This window comes from Syngnathus leptorhynchus, chromosome 10 (genome assembly GCF_054491065.1).
Source record: "Syngnathus leptorhynchus isolate UIUO chromosome 10, UIUO_Slep, whole genome shotgun sequence".
In the NCBI taxonomy this organism is placed as follows: Eukaryota; Metazoa; Chordata; class Actinopteri; order Syngnathiformes; family Syngnathidae; genus Syngnathus; species Syngnathus leptorhynchus.
In genome coordinates, this window is record NC_141204.1 from 1,005,742 (window position 1) to 1,023,840 (window position 18,099).

General features: G+C 44.5%; 1 protein-coding gene across 4 annotated transcripts; it reads left to right on the forward strand.

Annotated features, from left to right (window-relative positions):
* Window positions 1-195: 195 nt before the first annotated feature.
* Window positions 196-16,383, forward strand: ttc7a (tetratricopeptide repeat domain 7A). Of its 4 annotated transcripts, none has more exons than XM_085921977.1 (20): window positions 196-317; window positions 571-757; window positions 1,602-1,765; window positions 1,844-2,012; window positions 3,158-3,470; window positions 3,760-3,838; window positions 3,918-4,087; window positions 4,502-4,565; window positions 4,667-4,804; window positions 5,283-5,366; window positions 5,506-5,610; window positions 6,298-6,415; window positions 7,065-7,122; window positions 7,296-7,368; window positions 7,550-7,710; window positions 10,209-10,325; window positions 10,444-10,556; window positions 10,785-10,919; window positions 11,821-12,023; window positions 15,555-16,383. In XM_085921977.1, the coding sequence occupies exons 2-20, from the start codon at window positions 628-630 to the stop codon at window positions 15,771-15,773; spliced, it is 2,613 nt and encodes an 870-aa protein (XP_085778103.1). In that variant the 5' UTR covers window positions 196-317; window positions 571-627; the 3' UTR covers window positions 15,774-16,383. The 4 variants fall into 4 exon arrangements, 3 of the variants coding, with proteins under 3 accessions (XP_085778103.1, XP_085778104.1, XP_085778102.1); XM_085921978.1 differs by lacking the exon at window positions 196-317 and having other exon boundaries at window positions 481-757; window positions 3,158-3,288; window positions 3,346-3,470; XR_015067382.1 differs by lacking the exon at window positions 196-317 and having other exon boundaries at window positions 481-757; window positions 11,784-12,023; window positions 15,555-15,703.
* The last annotated feature ends 1,716 nt before the right edge of the window (window positions 16,384-18,099 follow it).

Here is an 18,099-nt window from a genome sequence, read left to right on the forward strand (position 1 = left end):
AATCTCTGTTCAGAAGATTTGAGGTTCTATTTCACCTTTTCTTGTATATGTTCCAGGATCAAGTAGTTTGTGTCTGTCCCTCCCATCTTCTCCTATTCAAGTGTGTTTGTGTTTGGTCCTTCCTTGAAAGCGGCCGGTTGACCTCAGGCAGCCCGAAAAAAAATCTGCAGGGTCAGGAACACGTAGAACAACCAAACAAAGTGGGAATATGGGTCGTTTCCAATCAGCCTATTTATTTTCCGTTTTGATCTCCTCCATTCCACTATTAGACACAGAAGCATTTTGCGGTTTCTTCAGCTCTACCTGATCCACTTAAGGTATTAAAGGAAAAAGCTTAAGAGCAGATGCCTTCACTTCTGACTCCTTCCATCGACGTTGGAAGTACGAAATATTTATAAATGGATGAAATAGCCAATAACGATTTTGTTCCGCAAAGTAACTGTATGAACACGCACACACACACATGCGCGCATGGCAAGCGCGCCCCCCCCCCAAGCCAAGCCAAGTCAAGCCAAGCCACACGCGCACCCGCTCCAAAGATTCCATTTTTTTTCTTCTTTCTCCTGTAAGTCTGCAGTCAGTCCCATCGTGTCAGGGGATTGCAGTCAACACCGGGATCGAGCTGCCATGGCCTCCCGCATCTCCTTCACCCAGCTGCGGCTGGAAGCGGACTTGGATCGCTACCGGGCCGAGTGTCAGTGGGAGCGGATTCCTCCAATCGTCGAACACATGCAGGCTGCACGGATGCACGAAGATGGTGAGCGAGCGAGCGAGCGAGCGCACAAACCATTTCCATACAAATACAATTCCATTTCTGATATTTGTGTGACTGTACTCAAGTTGAACTTTGGACTGTTGCAACTAACTTGTTGCTGTCAGGTCTCATGATCTGTTTCTGCGTGGGCTTGTTAGTTTTTCTTTTTTTTTTTTAATACTAATACTAAAGATTGCACATTTGACATTGACAGTAACATAAACCACAATAGTAAATTCGCCAGGCTGGCACAAGATAAAGAAAAGAGAGCAGCAAACTTACTTTTATACATGCAAATCAAATGTTTTGGTAGGCACTGACAGGGTGTTATTGCTAGAATATTGGTGTACGATATAAAAAAGTAGCATTCAAAGTCCCAAAATACTGGGGGGAAAAATGTGGTTTATGATACCCAAATTTCCATTTGTGAATATCCAGGTCTTAATATAATTCATTGGATTTATCTCGTGGATTTTTTCCCCCCTCCATCTTTGTTACTCTTGACAAAGTTGAAATTTGAGTGAACAACAGTAATTATATTCTCTCTTTGATTTAGTAATCATGACAGACATGTAAAAATGATGATCTGTTCTTCTTGGACAGCAAGTTGAGTTCAAGACATAAACACTTGGCATATGAACATACACAAAACATTGAAGAGGAGCACTTCAGTTAAGTGTGCATATTGAAAAATGTGTCAACTGTTCTGATTGAATGGTTACATTTCAAAGTATCACGGAAGAAGCGGTTTTAGAGGCACATCCACTCCAGAACTTGCTCAACTCCTGAGCGTGACGTGAAACCTCTGGAAGCTGTCTACCGTGACTTTTTTATGTCCTGCCTTCAGATGATTATGGAACGCTGCTGTTGGCAGAAGCACTGCTGGAAGAGTCCCTGCAGGAAAATACAGACCTGTTGAGGAGCTCCATACCTTTGATGGACAAAACGCAACCCAAATTATGCCGGGCCAAAAGCTACCTCAACATCATCCTGAGCCGAGGCCGTCTCACTGTCAGTCTTTCATCCGCCGATTCCAACCTAAAGAAGGAAGCATTTACCACAGAGCTCTGTTTTTTTTTTTTCTGCCAGCCCCGGTATTTGAATGAGGCTCTACTGCTGATGGCCAAAGTGCACTACGTGCAAGGTTGCCATCGCGACGCCCAGGGAATGTGTGCCAGGGTGGGACTGGAGGAGCTGACGCAGGACGATCAACCCATCTACCATCTCCGCCTGCTGGCTGAGGCCTTTGTCATTAAAGGTACGGGCTGCGTCAAAAACATCCTTTCAAAAATCTGAATAAAAGACTCTTCTTATTTTTTCTTTAAACTTCAGTTCAATTGGTGAAAGTCCCCCAAATTTAATTTGGCCATGAATCATTTTTAATTTCAAAAAGGGGAGAAAAAAAAAAAAGACCCAATACTTTTGTTTTGCTTAAAGTCGAGTCAATCTGTTGAAAAGTGCCCCTGGACATATTTTTGTGTACTGTCCAGATCCTTAAATGCTTTATAGTCACTTGCATATCCAATCTTTGGAAAGGGTCAAGAGTCAAATCCACAGAATATGACACTGCTTAATCTTGTTATCTTCATGTCATTACACGGAATCTTTCCTGATGAGCGGATGTGATTTCCTGCTTGCTGAAATATAATTATGTCACAGTCACCAGCGGATTTGAATTGTAGCTTGCTTTCTTGCAGACTCTTCCAAATTATTTTAGCTCGGACTAATATAGATGATGTCAAAGGCTGCCTGCCTGAGAAAGTCAAGCCATTCTTCGTTTTCTCTAGATCTTGCTCCGACTGCATGCTGTTGTGGGAATTAAAAGTGCTCTGAATGTTTTGGCAATGATGTCTATTTGCAGCACATTGCTTATTTGATGAAGCCTGGCGTCTTGCCTGAAGATACCAGCCGTATCGGGCTTTTTGCTCGGACAGGGGGATGAAACCATTTATGGTTTACCTATAAAAAATGGATAGTAAGTCAGTGTGAAGTCTATTATTGCAAAATATCAGAGATGGTTAAAGTCTTCTTGGTTTTTTTTTTTTTTGCTTAGCAGGTTCATCTGAAGCACAGGGAGGCTTCTCGTTTATAAGTCGCTTGGGGCCTCTATTTCTATGGCTCTCTCTGTTTCTCAACAATAACTCTAACTGTGTGATTCCTACATTTTCACTTTATATTTGTGTGGGTGTGACCCTGCAAAATGTGTTCAGATTAGCCAAGGCTAAAACAATTGAATCAGATAAAAAAAACATCTAAATAAAAGACAAAAACAGGTCACACGGACCCCAAATATATTCTGGTCTTCAAACCAGAAGTCCACAGTTGCATACTAAAGCTAGCACAGTTTGTTTTGTTTGTTGAATTCCTGCCCAGGACATGTGTATGTGTATGTGTATGTTCCAGGTCTGTCTCTGGACCACCGGGCTCTTTCTTCACTATCTCGTATCCGTCTGTTAGAGAGGGAGGAGGAGAGTCTTTCCTGTTACCTCAAGGCCTGTGATACGGCTCTGTCGTACCTTCAGGAGCTGGATAAGGTCTCTTCTGATACTGTTTGTCTTTTCAATGAAACTACATTTGAGCTTTCTTTTCAGACAGTTGCAACGCCCCACCCTAAGACAGCCAAAGTCACTCTGTGTTCTCCACCTGTGGACTTGGACCTGGGTTTTTTCCTCCAGGCAGCCCTACAAAGTGCGTACCTTTGTTTGCTGCAGAGAGGGTGAGTACCGCGCATGTGCACACATGGAAACAGAGAAGGGAAAAAGGATTTTTGAAATTAAGAGGCGGTCAAATGTTTCACCAGTAGATGTCAGTATTGTTTTGGGGATTCTAAAAAGATTGTAAAACAGTCTTAACCATTTTTGCATGAATACAGGATAATTCTTAAAGCATTAACATGAGCTATCCAATCATTTTAAGCGAGCATAGTTTTGTGCATCTTTTATCATCTGCTTCTCCTTGGTGTGTTTTTTGTTTGACTGAAAATACACTTTGTGTGTCTGTGTTAGTCATCTTGCACAAGGTGCTCACCAACTACGTCGCGTGATGAGGGTGGTGGAGTCACGGGGTTCTCAGAGTTTCAGGAAGGTCAGCTTCCTCAATCAGCATGGATTCAACTTCAAATATTGCTTTCATGTAACTTCAAGATACTTTGGTACTCTTCCAGACTGCAGCAAGGAAGCTGGCAGAGGTGCTGCTGAGCTCAGTGAGTGAAGACAGTTACTGGCCCCCCCTAGGCCCCCCACCCTCGGCCTGGCTCCGTCGAGAAGGAGCGGCCACGTCCAAAGACGCGCTCTACCCCACCATCAAACCGCCGCAACGTTACTCCACTGACAGGTTTCAACCCTCTGGCTTTGCTTTTTCACCACCTCATTGTGCCCATTGGTGGCTTACTCACGCCCGAGATTTTTTACAGTGGGCCACCGTGATGACATTTTTTTTTAACAGAACATACACCTGGTAGGGTCATGGGCAAAAAATAAAATGGACAAAATTGAGCAGGCGGAGCTGCGTATTGATTGCGGCTCCCGTGTTGTCACATACACTTATTGGGAATGGAAGTCGTAAGCCTTGTGTGGAGATAATACTGAGAACGTGTCTTGTATGAAACTCCCAGGGAGGTGCGGGCGGGTAGGATTACACGCCAGGTGAGTCCGAAAGCGGACACTGGCTAAACTCCAAAGTAAATGATACCTGTGCCTTTGCGCCCGTGTCGGCAAGAAGACTAATCTTGTTCTTTTGTCATTGCAGTTGCTTCTGCCCCCAGGACGTGGTTGAAGAGGCTGTGCTGCTGCTTCTCATTACAGAGTCCATGGTGAGACCACACATGCGTTGCCATTTGGAACACAAGGACACCTTAATCAGTCATTATCTTCTCTTCTTCACTCCAAATACTGTTTTTTCTTTTTAATAAAGGCCAGTGGCGATGCGGTCATCAGCCGCCTGCCAGATCAGGTGGAAGCTCGCCAGGCCACCCTGCAGGATTCGGTCTCTGTCTACGACCTGCTCGCTGTCGGCATGGCTAGGAGGGGCCAGTACACCATGTTGTCTGAGGTCTGCGGACACACACACACTGCACATGTCAACGAGAGTGCAGATGAGTGGTCTTATCGTTCCCATTTGGTTGCCTTTTAATATGTTGGTCCGAATGATTTTCCTGTACTCCAAGTTGTGGGCTCCAAAATATGTTTTCGATTCCAGTGAGTCAGTTAGAATGCGGTTCATGTCAGACAACAGAAAAGTAGACACCTGAAAATAAAAGCCCCTGATATGTCATTACCTCAGCAGCGTTCCACGACAAAGCCGTGAAGACTTTTTGCACTCGTGCTGAATCTGACTGATTGGCAGTTCATTCCTCCTCTCATTCGTGCACACATCACTCACATTATTATGGACTAAAAGATGTAGAGTGGCTGGCTCGGGGGTGTTGACAGTCGTATCAAGAAAAAAAAAGCGTGCTGTAGAGACGAAATGAGAGGCAGAGTCAATGAATCGATCATGTTGATATGACTGTATTCCCACATTCTGTCAGTGTCTGGAACGAGCAATGAAGTTTTCTTTCAACGAGTTCCACCTCTGGCGCCAGCTTGGCTTGTCCCTCATGGCGTCTGGAAAGGTGAGCTCATTTCTTCTTTAAACACCATGACGCTACAGACAAACCTAAAGTTTTATTATGATTGCAGTCTCGGAGGGTGAGAAAGGGATGCATGTCTTGGGCTAAATGTACAGAAGAGTTCCTTCCATTTATGTTGCAGGCAGTCGGCGCTGTGTCGGTGTTGAAAGAATGTGCCAGGATGAGGCCAGATGAGCCGTCGCTTCCCCTGTTGGCCGCTAAAGTCTGCATCGGGCAGCTGCACTGGGTGAATACAACCGGCTAAATCCATATTCAAATGAAAAAGACAAACATTTGTGGCATAAAAAGAGAACGCAGAAGGTTAGTGAGAGAAAAGGGCTGGATTAGAAACCAAGAGTTTACAGGGGTGAGCACAGTGTGGCGAGCACATCTGTCAGTGGCTGGAGCTCACGCTAGGCTGGCCGACCGACCGGCCGGCCGGTCAGAGACAGTAAGGCGCTTACGCTCTTAATCACAATGGGCCACTGTGGCTGCTGCACAGTGGGGCATTACATAAATGGGCCACCATTATCAGCCGTCAGAAAAAAATGCACAACTTTTTGTGTGTGCGTGTGTGAGCATCACAATCACTGCACTTCAATCCTAGGACGTCACGTCACCGCTGCGTTTCTAAATTCCTGAAAAGCACTTTGGGTTACTGTTTATATTTTGTTTTTTGGCGACTTAAACATTGCACTTTGAAGTGTCTTTTTTTTTTTTCCTTTCAAATATGTTCCAAATAAAGAAAATCAATATTTTCAGTTTATTATATAACTCCATATCGGCTCTCAACTCAAAAATAGAATATTTAGACAAAGAGAGCATTGAATTGAAGAAAGAAGCAGATGAGAAAACTCCTGTGTCCTTTTATTTGGTCATTGATTATTGCTAGGTCCAGCCATTTGTTACATCCGCTGGTTTCTGTGTGTTTAAGTTGTCAGAAGCGGAGGCTCTGTCCCAAAGCGTGGTGTCCATGGGTGAGGGAGCTGGGCAATCTCTTCCTCGGGCCTACCTGGCTTTGGGACTCTCCTATAGTCTGCAGGCTTCTGATGGTGAGAATGCATCTTCTCAGATGATGCTGGCTCCACTTTATTTGGCACTTCATTTCTCGCTCCACCCCTGGTCGTCATGGTAACCCGAATCCATACTCAAATTGGCTCAGCAGTTGCGTGAGACAAGGCAGCCTTTTGAAAACCATCTCTTTACAAATTGGTAAAAAAATATGCTACGATATTTTTCTATCTTTGGGCTGTTTTGCACAAAGCAAAAAAAAAAAAACACATGAGAAGTGTTAGAATGAAAGAAAAAAAATCATGTTATCATGTTTTTTTTTTGCTTATTCTTGTCACGGTTGTTTTATTATGTGTAGGTTGTCATGGTTTCTGTCCGCGTGTGTGTACTCGCCCCTCCCTTCCTGTGTCTACTCACAACCAATTTACTCACCACAGTCACCTGCCTCTTGTTACCTGTCTGGTATTTAAGTCCTGTCTGCCCCTCGCTCCCCTGACGGCTTGTTCTCGTCTCATGTCTTCTTGTTTCTTGGTTGCTGTCGGTTATGTTAGTTTGCCGGTTGTGTTGGTTTGTTCTCCTTCTCCTCCTTCTCCTCCCTTCCAGTTCCCTTTTCCCTCAATAAACCCTGGCCCGAGCTGCATTTGGTCACCCTGCTCCGTTCCGATCCTGACAATTCTGTCCTTTTTGTAGCCTCTTTGAAAGAAGATCGAAACGAATACAACAAAAAAGCTCTCGGAATTCTGAGAAAGTAAGTCGTTATGAATCCAATTAGGTCAGATGTTTGTAAAATCAGTTTTTCCAAAATAATTTTCCAGCTATCTTGAACAACCTGTGTTAGATATCTGAATTTAAAGTGCACCACAAGTCGAGGAATTTTTATTTATTTTTTTACAATTGGATTGAATTTGTGTGTGTTCACAGAGCTCATTCATTAGACCCGCAGGATGCTCACATTGCCATGTGCTTGGCTCTGCAGTTGGCTCTTGTACGCCAGGTGAACGCAACCAAATACGTTATTTCCATTGTCAAATGATCCAAAGTGTTCGAAAATAATATCATTGCATGTTTAAAAAAACAAATGCTGGATGTCCTCTCGTGTTGACGCACATTTTGCAAACCTGTGACATTCCCAACTTCCGGCCAAAGTGACTCGATAATGAACGTGCATCTGCCAGGTATCTGCAGCCATGGAGACTTTGCAAGGGGCTTTATCGCTCCAAGGGGATGACTTGCACTCCTTACACTTGCTGAGCCTTCTCCTCAGTGCTCAGAAGCACCACCGCTATGCGCTGGACACCTTGGCGCTGGCCCTCAGCCAACACCCTGACAACTTCAAGTAAACCCACTCACACATGCAACACAAAATGCCCATTGGGGAAATGAAGCTCTAGAAGAGAAAATACACTTTTCCAACTGCGTAGTTTCTTAATCTTTGAGAGGGATTGGGGGGGTAGGGAGAGAGAGAGAGAGAACCTTAAGAAGCCACGCAGCACCAACACTTGTCATCTTGCAGGGATAGGGTGTCTCAGCTCCACTGCGTTGGAGGCCAGGCGCGCGCCGACACACACATGCACATGCACACGCACACTCGCAATGCCTTATTTAGAAGCGGCAGAGTGAAGGCCTGCATTGCGGTACCCATTTCCCCTCATTCACCCCTTAGCCTTTTAACGCTGCCGCCTTGACCCCAGCCTGCTCGCATACTCCCAACATGGTCACCATTTTTCACGCTTGCACGAGTTTATTTTTCTCAAATGAATTTGATTGATTATATCAAATGATCAGCACACAAATAAAACAAATTGAATCATCGCAACACGCAGAGAAAAGCTCGATGATATTTGAAAGTACAAGAGTTCAGGTCAGTGGCTTCACACAAATGATATTATGAAAGATGATTGCATCATCACTGAAATGTGAACTTAGCGTTTTGGACTCCTGTAAATGCATTTGTCAATGCAGCCGTTAGGGGTCAGTGTTGACTATCATGAGTCCCCACACCAACAGATGGTGTACATCACTACCTCAAGAAGAATGAGAAGAGAACAAAATTGCACTAGCACAACAAAGGAAATGCAACACACACATACACACAACTCTTCAGAGACACTTGACTACTTTGACCCAGATAAGTGCTCTTTTCCGGACTCAGCCAATCACCTTGGCTCTTTGAGTCAGGAATCCCCATCACCGCGGTAACAACGAGGTCGTATGGGTTAGACAGATGATGCAGCATCCATCAGTTGTCATTCTGAAGCTTTTCTGTATGAGCTTAGACCAAAAAATGGGATTCTGAAAATCAAAGTGCTAGAAAAAAAACATTTGATTATAAATATTTCTTTTTTTGTTGCTGTTGTTCAGATTGGTGTCAGTGAGAGCTCCTCTTGAAGAAATAGGCTTATGATTTGTGCGCTGTCAATGAGCTTTCCCATCATGAGGTCATTCTTTTTCAAAAGTCTGTTTGTTGAAATAAAGGAAGGCGGTGAAGCCGACACGGGAGTCCCAGAGACTCGCATGATGTGGCAAAGAAGAACTAGGCACACGTGAGCTAAGAAGACATTCATCAGCTTGCATTTTATTGTGCTAGCCCTCGGTGGAGTGCTATTCTCTGTAACGAGCTCTTTGAATATCATTTGTGTTGAGTGAGTGTCGCACATCCAAGGCGGCAGAGCATCGTGAGCTATTGCACCACAGTTGTGAAAGGGACTGATGTAGCACTTGTGTGTGTCTAGGATCTTAGTCTTGCACATGGATGATGATGTGTGTCACTGTATTTTTGTATGTGTGCATGCATGTGTATGATCCCTGTTAGCTACTGGCTCTCTGCACCACAGCAAAGTGTCAGCTTGCTGTAGCATATCCAATTTCTTCGCTCGCATCCTCTTCCACCAGCCACCCTGGCTTCTTTGGCCTTGTCTTTTACTCTGGACATGATTTTGAAATCATTCATTTTCTCCGTGTGTAAATGCAATCACAGCAGGGATTGACTTTTGCGTTAAACTGAGACGTCAGCATCCTTATTCCAGACATCTTTGTGTGTTTTGTACATATGTGTCCACCTGCTCACAGTGGAGGGAAAATAAAGCGATCTGTGGGGGTGCACGATGAGTAATACACTTTTTCAAGGGAACATTTCAAGCTATCTATTTTTAAATGCAGTTGATGCTGAAAGCTGGCCACCACCAAGCACAGAGCCACTCATCAAGACTATGTGCATCCCCGGGAGGCTGAAAATGACAAGGCTTATAATTGGATGTGTAATCTTCAGATCCACCTTTTTAATGGCGTTGTCAATGAAAACTCTGTTGAAGAATGTCAAGGTTGGTCTCGGATGATGACATCAATTAGAATTTCCGTATGAAACTAATTTCGACGGAGATCACCCTCTTGTTGACTGTCTGTCGTCGCTCCTAATTGATGCCGTGACAGACCCCCCCCGGCACGCACACACATATGCACACTTGGCGTTCTATCTGACACTCGCACGTCACTTAACCAGTTGTCTTCAACTAAAAGGGCTGAGTCCAAACACTATGACCTCTCATCAACCTTTCAACATACCTCGCGCTAGGTCTGACTAATGTGAAATAACCGCGGCTGGCGCTTGGATGCACCTAATCGGGTTTCCTGTATTCACTTCCAGTGATTCTGCAGTATAGTCCGAGGGAACAAATCTGAATAATGAAAGAAAAGACAATTCATTGGATTAAGGAAATGAATCTATCCTGGTCAGCATGTCTGCCTCGCAGTTCCCAGGTTGATTTCGGCCTACGTGGGTGAAACTAGTCGATTGAATATATAGTACGTGATAGCATTTGTGTCTTTTTGCTCTAGTTTGTTGTTCACGAAGGCGAAGCTTGAAGAAGTCCTGTATGGCCCATCTGCGGCTTTACAGACCTGCCAAGAAATGCTGCAAATCTGGCAAAGTCGCTATGATGTCAGCCGCTCAACGTGAGTAAATCAATCATCATTAGTGTAAAAAAAAAAACGGGAGTGGCCCTGGCCTGGTTTTGTTTCATCAGTGGTGTAAACAGAGGATGCCCATTGTCATGTTATTTATTTTTTCCAGTGAGACGGATGACAGTAGCAGTATACCGGTGGTGGAGAGGCTGGATGCCAGTTCTGGAGTCAGGAAAACATCCATCTACCTCACTCTGCCCGACTTCCAAGATACCTCCACCGGTCTGCCTTTAATAATCTTTTCGCCGCCTTATCGATCGCACACCTGGCTCTGTACGGCAGCTTCTCTCGGAATCTGCTTCAAATTCTTAGTACGATTGGAATCCTCCACAGCGGGAGATCTAAAAGCGGGGAAGCCCAGCGTCTGCAACACCACTACAAATGTGACAAAAGCTTGAAAATGTGTCATTTGGCTTCAATTTCACGATTGTACGTATTATCTTCATGTAGGTTCAATGAGTCCATCGTCGGTTGCTGCGTCCCGTCTGGAAGCGGCGCTCTCCGAAGTGTCAGATATAAGCTCCACGCATCGCCAAGGGCCCACGTACATCTGGACGACTCTCCAACGTATTTGGCTGCAAGCTGGTAAAAACAGCAACGCACCAGATTCAAAAGAGAATCCTCATCATCATAATACGGACTCTTTTGATTGGGAATTTGGAGAGAAGGATCATATGGATCACATGTTGGAGGAAATCGAGCAGTTCAAGTACTAATCCAGAGGATTTATTGAGAATAAAAAGTCTTGACTGACAGTTGTTCCCAGTGTGGATGACTGCAGGTGACTTACCCTAACGACAAAGAACAAGTGAGGCCGAAAAACAGGCAGAACAGGTAGTGGCTTAGATGCAAAAACAAATACAAAAGTAGGACATCGAAACAAAATGAACAATTGACGATTCTTCCTAAACTGAGTCAGTGATGTACACCATGTACAACTCAAATGTGTTTGAGAAGGCTGCTTTTAAAATAACAAATTGACTTTTAGTCTCATGGCCCGATACACCACGAGTGGGCAAAGTTTATTTTTAACAAAGACACAACAGTTCGAGCGGAGGGGGGCAATTTTACAACCAGTGTGTTTGCAGTGCCCTGGAGGCTCGAAGTGGGTGGGTGGGGCAGAAGGAAGTATGTCGGGTGATGTCCCCTGTGACTGCTAGTGATTTCAAACTTTTTCGTATGCTGAGAAACAAGACATCTCTCATTGGGTTTACTTAGTGTAATGGAACCAGGCTAAGTTGGCCATACCCTTCCCTAGCATTCCACAATCTTCCTTTCAGTATATCGATCAAGTATTTTGTACTTGTACAAAAGTTACTGTCAGGGGCTTTGGGAAAGATCTGTGATGACCTTATTTAGGCAACACTTCCATAAGACTGCATTTCTTTGGTGAGTGTGTATGTACTTGAGTGTCTTGTGTAATTGAAGTCCACACTGTTTATATTTCAGCATCCTGCAATAAGGCAACTTTAATACGTCCCTGCAGGGGAACTGTTCATGGAGGACGGGCGACTGAAAGAGGCCCAGTTTTGCCTGGCCGAAGCCAGCTCGCTCTTCCCCAACTCGCACTCGGTCTTGCTGCAGAGGGGACACCTCGCTGAGCTCCGGGGTCAACTGGAGGAAGCCAAAAATCTCTACGACGAAGCCTTGGCCGTCCACCCGACTGGGGAGTGCGTACTGGTGCACCTGGTGAGCGACAGCCGAAGACTTCAATGACTCAATGGAATATTTAAGCCTAAAAAAAACTCCCTGCAATTCATGACAAAAAAGTAGTTTTCAAAGATAAGACTTGTTCCCGATCATTTGAGCGAGCCCCTTTCCCTGGCTCTCTCATCCAAAGGCACTTCCGCTCTCTAAAGATCCTTTCCCGCCCACTCGCCATGGGTCTCCATGATTAACCACTATGACCTTTGAACTGTCTATTTCCTGCCAAACGGGATGTTTGGTGCAATAAGGACTTGTGCCCACTCGACACATTCACCCACACACGCAAATGCCAGCGGTGTCCGTACTTAGCGTAGATGTGTCGGCACTGGATTTCTTGTGACCACATAAGGCGAGTGTGTTTGCTATGATTGCAAGTTGTGTAGTCACGTCTCTTCCTTTTTTGGCCTGTGCTAAAGCCAATCCCTAGAGGTGAAATGTTGAAACAAAGCCAGCTGGCAGTGTCCCTTTCTGTAAGTCTCACGGGGCAGATGTGCTCTCTCTCTGTGTGTGAGTGGATTTCAGTCTCATGTTGTCGTGGCTCCTCGTAAAACCTAAAGTGTGTCTCTTCTTCATATTTTGGATTCGATCCGAGACATAGGAATGGAGATGCTTCCTTGCTTTTTGGCTGCTAAGTGGGACATTTCACTTGGAGATCTTCCCATATTTCGCAGTGGCTGGAGATCCCTGCATTTATTTTTATACTGTATGCACCGCTGACACTTGATGTGCCAGTGGCCCATTTATTCTGCTGCTGCTGCTGCCTTGAGGGGAATTCTGATTATTCTTCCTTGATGTTCTGGAGTTATTATTCGACAAAAGAACATTCTGTTCTGTACGTTCCTTGAATATCCTCCAGATTTTTACACTTTGGGGTTATTGGGGGTAGAAAGAAAATGAGATGTAGTCTGACTGGTGCTTGTACAATGAGGCTAATATTATTTGAGGGTAGTGGCCCCCTGGGGGTTTTGCTTTTGTTTAACTTTTCATCTTAATGAAACATAATGGGTCGTATGTGGTTTGGTTTGTGTCCAATATAGTCTGAAACAGCAACAACTGACATAATAAAACGGATAGCAACGTGGCAAGAAATACGACAGGTAGAGCAACAGAAGGAAGTGAAACAGCTGGGAACAGGTGTGGAAATGAGCCGGAGGTGCGGCCAATAGGCCTAAAAGCTGCCGATGGAACGGAACGGGAGGGGCGATGAGCTGTCCAGGATACCGGTTATGCGGATGGCTTCAGATTTGTAATCAAGTAGATCAAATATAAGATAAGTGGTGTTGAGAATGGACGGATAAGATGCATGGATGGACATCAAATCATCACGTTATGCCAAAATTGGATTTGCATTTAATTTTCACTTCTAGTGACGAGAGTTGGACCGAAGCATATTTTCAGTTTATTTTTAGTGATTAATTTTCACTTGTCAGACATTGGTGTCAGCAAGTGGTTGCGGACATGTGTGCGTTTGGGGCAGGTGCTAGTACGAGTAGTATAGCTGATCCCAACACAAGTTGCGCTGCTGCTATGTAATGAATCTGACCCACTCCCAACATCCTCCACATTTCATTCCCTCGTGCGCATAGTCGCACCTGCTCTGAGTCAGCCACACACGCACGCACGCACGCACGCCTTCCTTCCTCTATTACCCAAGCATGTTCATACACATGCATGCAAAATCTCAAGGACGGGGACTTGTGCTCATTGAATTCATCTTTTTCCCAATGATCAAATGCTCCCATCTCTCTCTTCTCCTCTCCTCTCCCTGTGCTCGGGGGTGGTTGTCAGCTGATTGGATCATGCGAATACATTATTTATAACACTTCTTGCCATTTTATGGGATTGCCTAGCAACCCGGGAAATATATTCTGTTCTGTTCAGGAAGACCAGAGAGGAGGCAGTGGAAGACATTCACAAACACGAGCTGGCTTGGTTGCTATGCACGCGTGGCTCGTGAAGTCGCTTGGCATTCGTCTGCCCTTTCCATTACCAAGCTTTAGCTAACTTTAGCCATTTGATGTTGGCCAACATTTGCATCCTCAACTTTCCGTTCCCCTTCCGCTACGGATTGCATCGGACTTGTTTCTCCAGCCTCTATGTGAGGCTATGCAAAGGTGTGGATGGATGGATGGATGGATGGATGGATGGATGGATGGATGGATGGATGGAAGAACGAAGGGAGGGAAGAAGCTTTGAAATCCAGGGATCAATTGTGGAGGCAGACAGACATGCACACAAGGTCCAAAGACAGTAACTTAGGCCGCTGCTTGTACAGCACATGAAAGGATGATCAATAACTTTGTTTTCTGTATCGGTGAGGAAATACATCTTTTTTCCAGTTTCACCTGATGAGATGGAGATAGATACATAGAATGGTCAATTCTGATGTGGGGGGAAATGGCAACAGATCTGAACCACAAACCTAAAAGGGATCTCGGTCAGACCAAGTCCCAAAACACAAGCGTGTGGGGGGGATTGGATTTGATACAAGCTGATCACTTTTTTAAATAGGTTCCAGATTTTTTTCCCTCTAACAAATACAGTCATCATTTCAAAATGCATTTTGTATGTACTTGGGGTATGGCGAGGTATCATTTAGGTGCGGTAAACCTGCTCCACCAAGTTCCTTCCGATCGGCTTGCCGTTGAAGCAGATGGCTTGGAGCACTTCAAACAAAACCAGTTTTAGTTTCTGTGATGCCAGGAACAAGCAGTCCCAAAGTTCTTCATCTCTTTTTGTTTTGGCTTCCAAACTGTTCTCTCTCTGATAAGCTGCCCACTTTTGTTGGTCCGTCTTTGGAGCTGTAAAGATTGTTTTTCCATGACCTCTGCCTTGTACATTACTCTCTGGAGAGTCTCCTCCTTCTCTGAAATCTATTTTGCCAATTTGCCAGAAGATACCTTTTCATGGTTTTATTTTCGGATGCTACGATGAGAACAATAGATTATCTATCTCGATTGATTTTCTCCCCAAGGTCATCATGAGTTTATTTCCAACTGTAACTGTCACCAACTAAACTATTTTAAGTGGCGTTTGATGAGCTGCTGTCAAAAAAAATATATATAAAAGGAAATACAACAGAGGTAGACGCAGTAGGTGTGCACGCTCACACTAAAAGTTTCATCAGAGCTCCTAGACACCTACGTGAATTTCATCCTGATTAATCATGTGTGCAGGGAGGCACAGTCCTTGTATGTGAAGCAAAGTGGGCATGTCTCCAGCAGCAATTTACTCATTCCCAGCGAGCCTCAAACTGTCCGCTTTCCAAGCCGGCCACTTTTTTGTTCTTATCATCAGCTTTAAAGTTGACAATACAAGATGATGTGTTTGACTGAAATCTCCACTTGCTGTTATAAACCGATTTCTACAAATATATTATGAACTCATTCAATGCCATTGTCAAAGATATGAACTGGGTTGGCAGTGCATCACTTAATACAGTTCTTGTACTTCCGTCGAGTGTATATTGATTCAACAAAATTGCAAAAAATATCTCGTGTCGTATTTCCGCAGGGTCGGCTGCTGGTGAAGACAGGGCGCGCAAACCTCGGAGAGAAAGTCCTACGCGATGCAGTTCAGGTCCACAGCACGTCCCACAAAGCGTGGAGTGGACTGGGAGAGGCCTTGCAGTCACTGGGATCCAGTCAGGCCCCTGATTGCTTCCTCACAGCTCTGGAGCTGGAAGCTTCCTCTCCCATCCGACCTTTCACCATCATTCCTAGGGAGCTTTGACGAGCCCGCTGTCATTTTTTAAACGTGTTCATGATCGCTATTGATTTAGTACGGAATATATTCACGGCGGTTGCTACTAACCTTTTCTCAAAAAGATTCCATTTTTAGCTTTCAATTTGTTTCAATTTCAAATAGATTTTCTGATTTAATCTGATGTATTTGCCAGTTAAGAACACACACAGCATCCAAAAAACATGGAGCCTACAGACTTATTTTGATGCTTCAGCAGTTTTCTATAAAGTGTCATCATGGATCGAACGTCCTCCGTGTGGTTGAGCTGAATACGGGAGGCAGAATGTGGCTTGCTGTTGTATCCTTAGTGTGAAGCCATACATGAATTTTGTATAGGTTGGCAGGCACAACAGAAGCTCAGCTTCATCTTATTTGAACCTCTGATGTGTCTTTGAGGATTATTTGGATTGATGTATCTTTCATCACATCAACCTCATATGGTTCGTTACATCCCTTCCGTTATTAACATTAAAGTCGACGTATTTGTACTGTATCATCGTTTGTGTGAAAGAAAAGACAAATATTGGACTCACAATGCCTGTGGTGGATTCTTTTTTTTTTTCTTTTTTTTTCTCCTCCGTATCCTTCCCATAATAAATAATAACAGCTTTTCAAATCACTGGCGGATGCTGCGTCTTCACCTGCCTTGTCAGTTGTGACTAATGGGCATCACTTCCCCTCCGAGTGTCTAACCGCATTAATGTGAACACTGGGACTTGCCTACTGGCTTATGTAACACTGCCAGCACAGTTTTCTGCCCCCCCCCCCCCCCCCTTCCCATCAGCACCATCTCTCTCGCGCTCTCTTCAGGCTAGCCTGATGTGATGTGGCTCGGTTGCCTAGCAGCCAACCCCCCCCCCCCCCTTGTTTGAGTTACTGGGTAAAGTGGAGAGATATCTGGTCTTCTTAACAACACACTCACATGCACACATACAGACAAGATGATGTGTGATGACTGCGTGCTGATTTTGACACTGGCTGCATCATTGGCTTAGTCTTTATTCTGAGAAAGCACCCCTGTCCTAAAATCATATAAAAAAAAACAAACAAATAGAACCCACTACATTCTCCAGTATGAAACCCCCTCACTTATCAATACCCCTAATGACACAAGCCTTATTGATCACCGTCTCATATCTATTTTTCCTTTTTCCTTCATTGCTTGACAGCCAGCTCTCCCTTGTTTCCAGCCTTCCTCTCATTAGCAGTGTGTGACACCCACACTGGAGCTTTGGGAGATGAACGCTCTATCCCTGTGGGGGAAAGGACTGAAATATTACTGCTTGTCTTGCATGCGTGTATGTATTATAGTGGCTGCCTTGACACATTCACGCAACTGTTAAGACTCTTGGAATGTCAACGGGCAAATGCAGCCGTTCAAAACTCGGACGGAGGAAGCAAATATGTCAGCAGTGAAGGTCTTGATGGGAAATGCTCGAAACTGAAGCCCTTGAGATGCAACATCTGTTTTGCGTGGAGGTTCCCACTCAAGAGATACCTTGCTTTGGCATCTCCAGGGAGGAACATGAAAATGCGCTTATAGGCTCCAATTTTCAGGCGCTCATTAACTGCAATCATTTCCAAATGTGCTGGTTTTGCCTCGTTTCTTTATGTTCATGTTTTCAAGTTCACTTGAAGCCATCAGTACCCCCGCTGGATTAAATAACAATCGACTGCAATTAAAAGTCAGGGCCGGCCACATTGCGGCCGGCGCGTATGCACGGTATTCAGGTCACTGTTTTGTAAATGGGGATGTTTTGCTAACCCTTATGGATAGCATGAGCACCACAGTGAATGTGCGGGTTGCCAGACAGTAAGCCATAAGCCCTTTGTTTTGCCCAAACATTTGGAGTCTCTGGCATTTATCATTCTCCATTTTCAGTCCATAAAGCTACTGCTATAATAATAACAATAAAAGATCAGCAAGTTTGAACCAGCACATTTTCAAAAATGTCTAAAAATGTTACGTTTCTAAATGCCTGAAAAAAATGCACGAGAGAGCACATGATTCAAATGTATCTTCAAGACACGCCTTCACAGATGCTTTGCCAGGTGGAGATTAGATTTGATAAAATAGCAAATAAAACCTAAAAGTGCACCATTGCATTTCATCCAAGCTATGAAGCACAGTCCATAAAGTGAAGAAGCCAGTTTGATTGACAGTGAAGAAGCAGGTGGGTGGCCACTCCTGCAAAAGATGGGGGGTGTTAAGTCGTCACTATGAGACATATGTCACATCAGCATTAAACCATAGAGATGACTGAGATAAGAGGCCAGGGAGGGCTCCAAAGGTTGAGAGAGGCAGATTATCCAG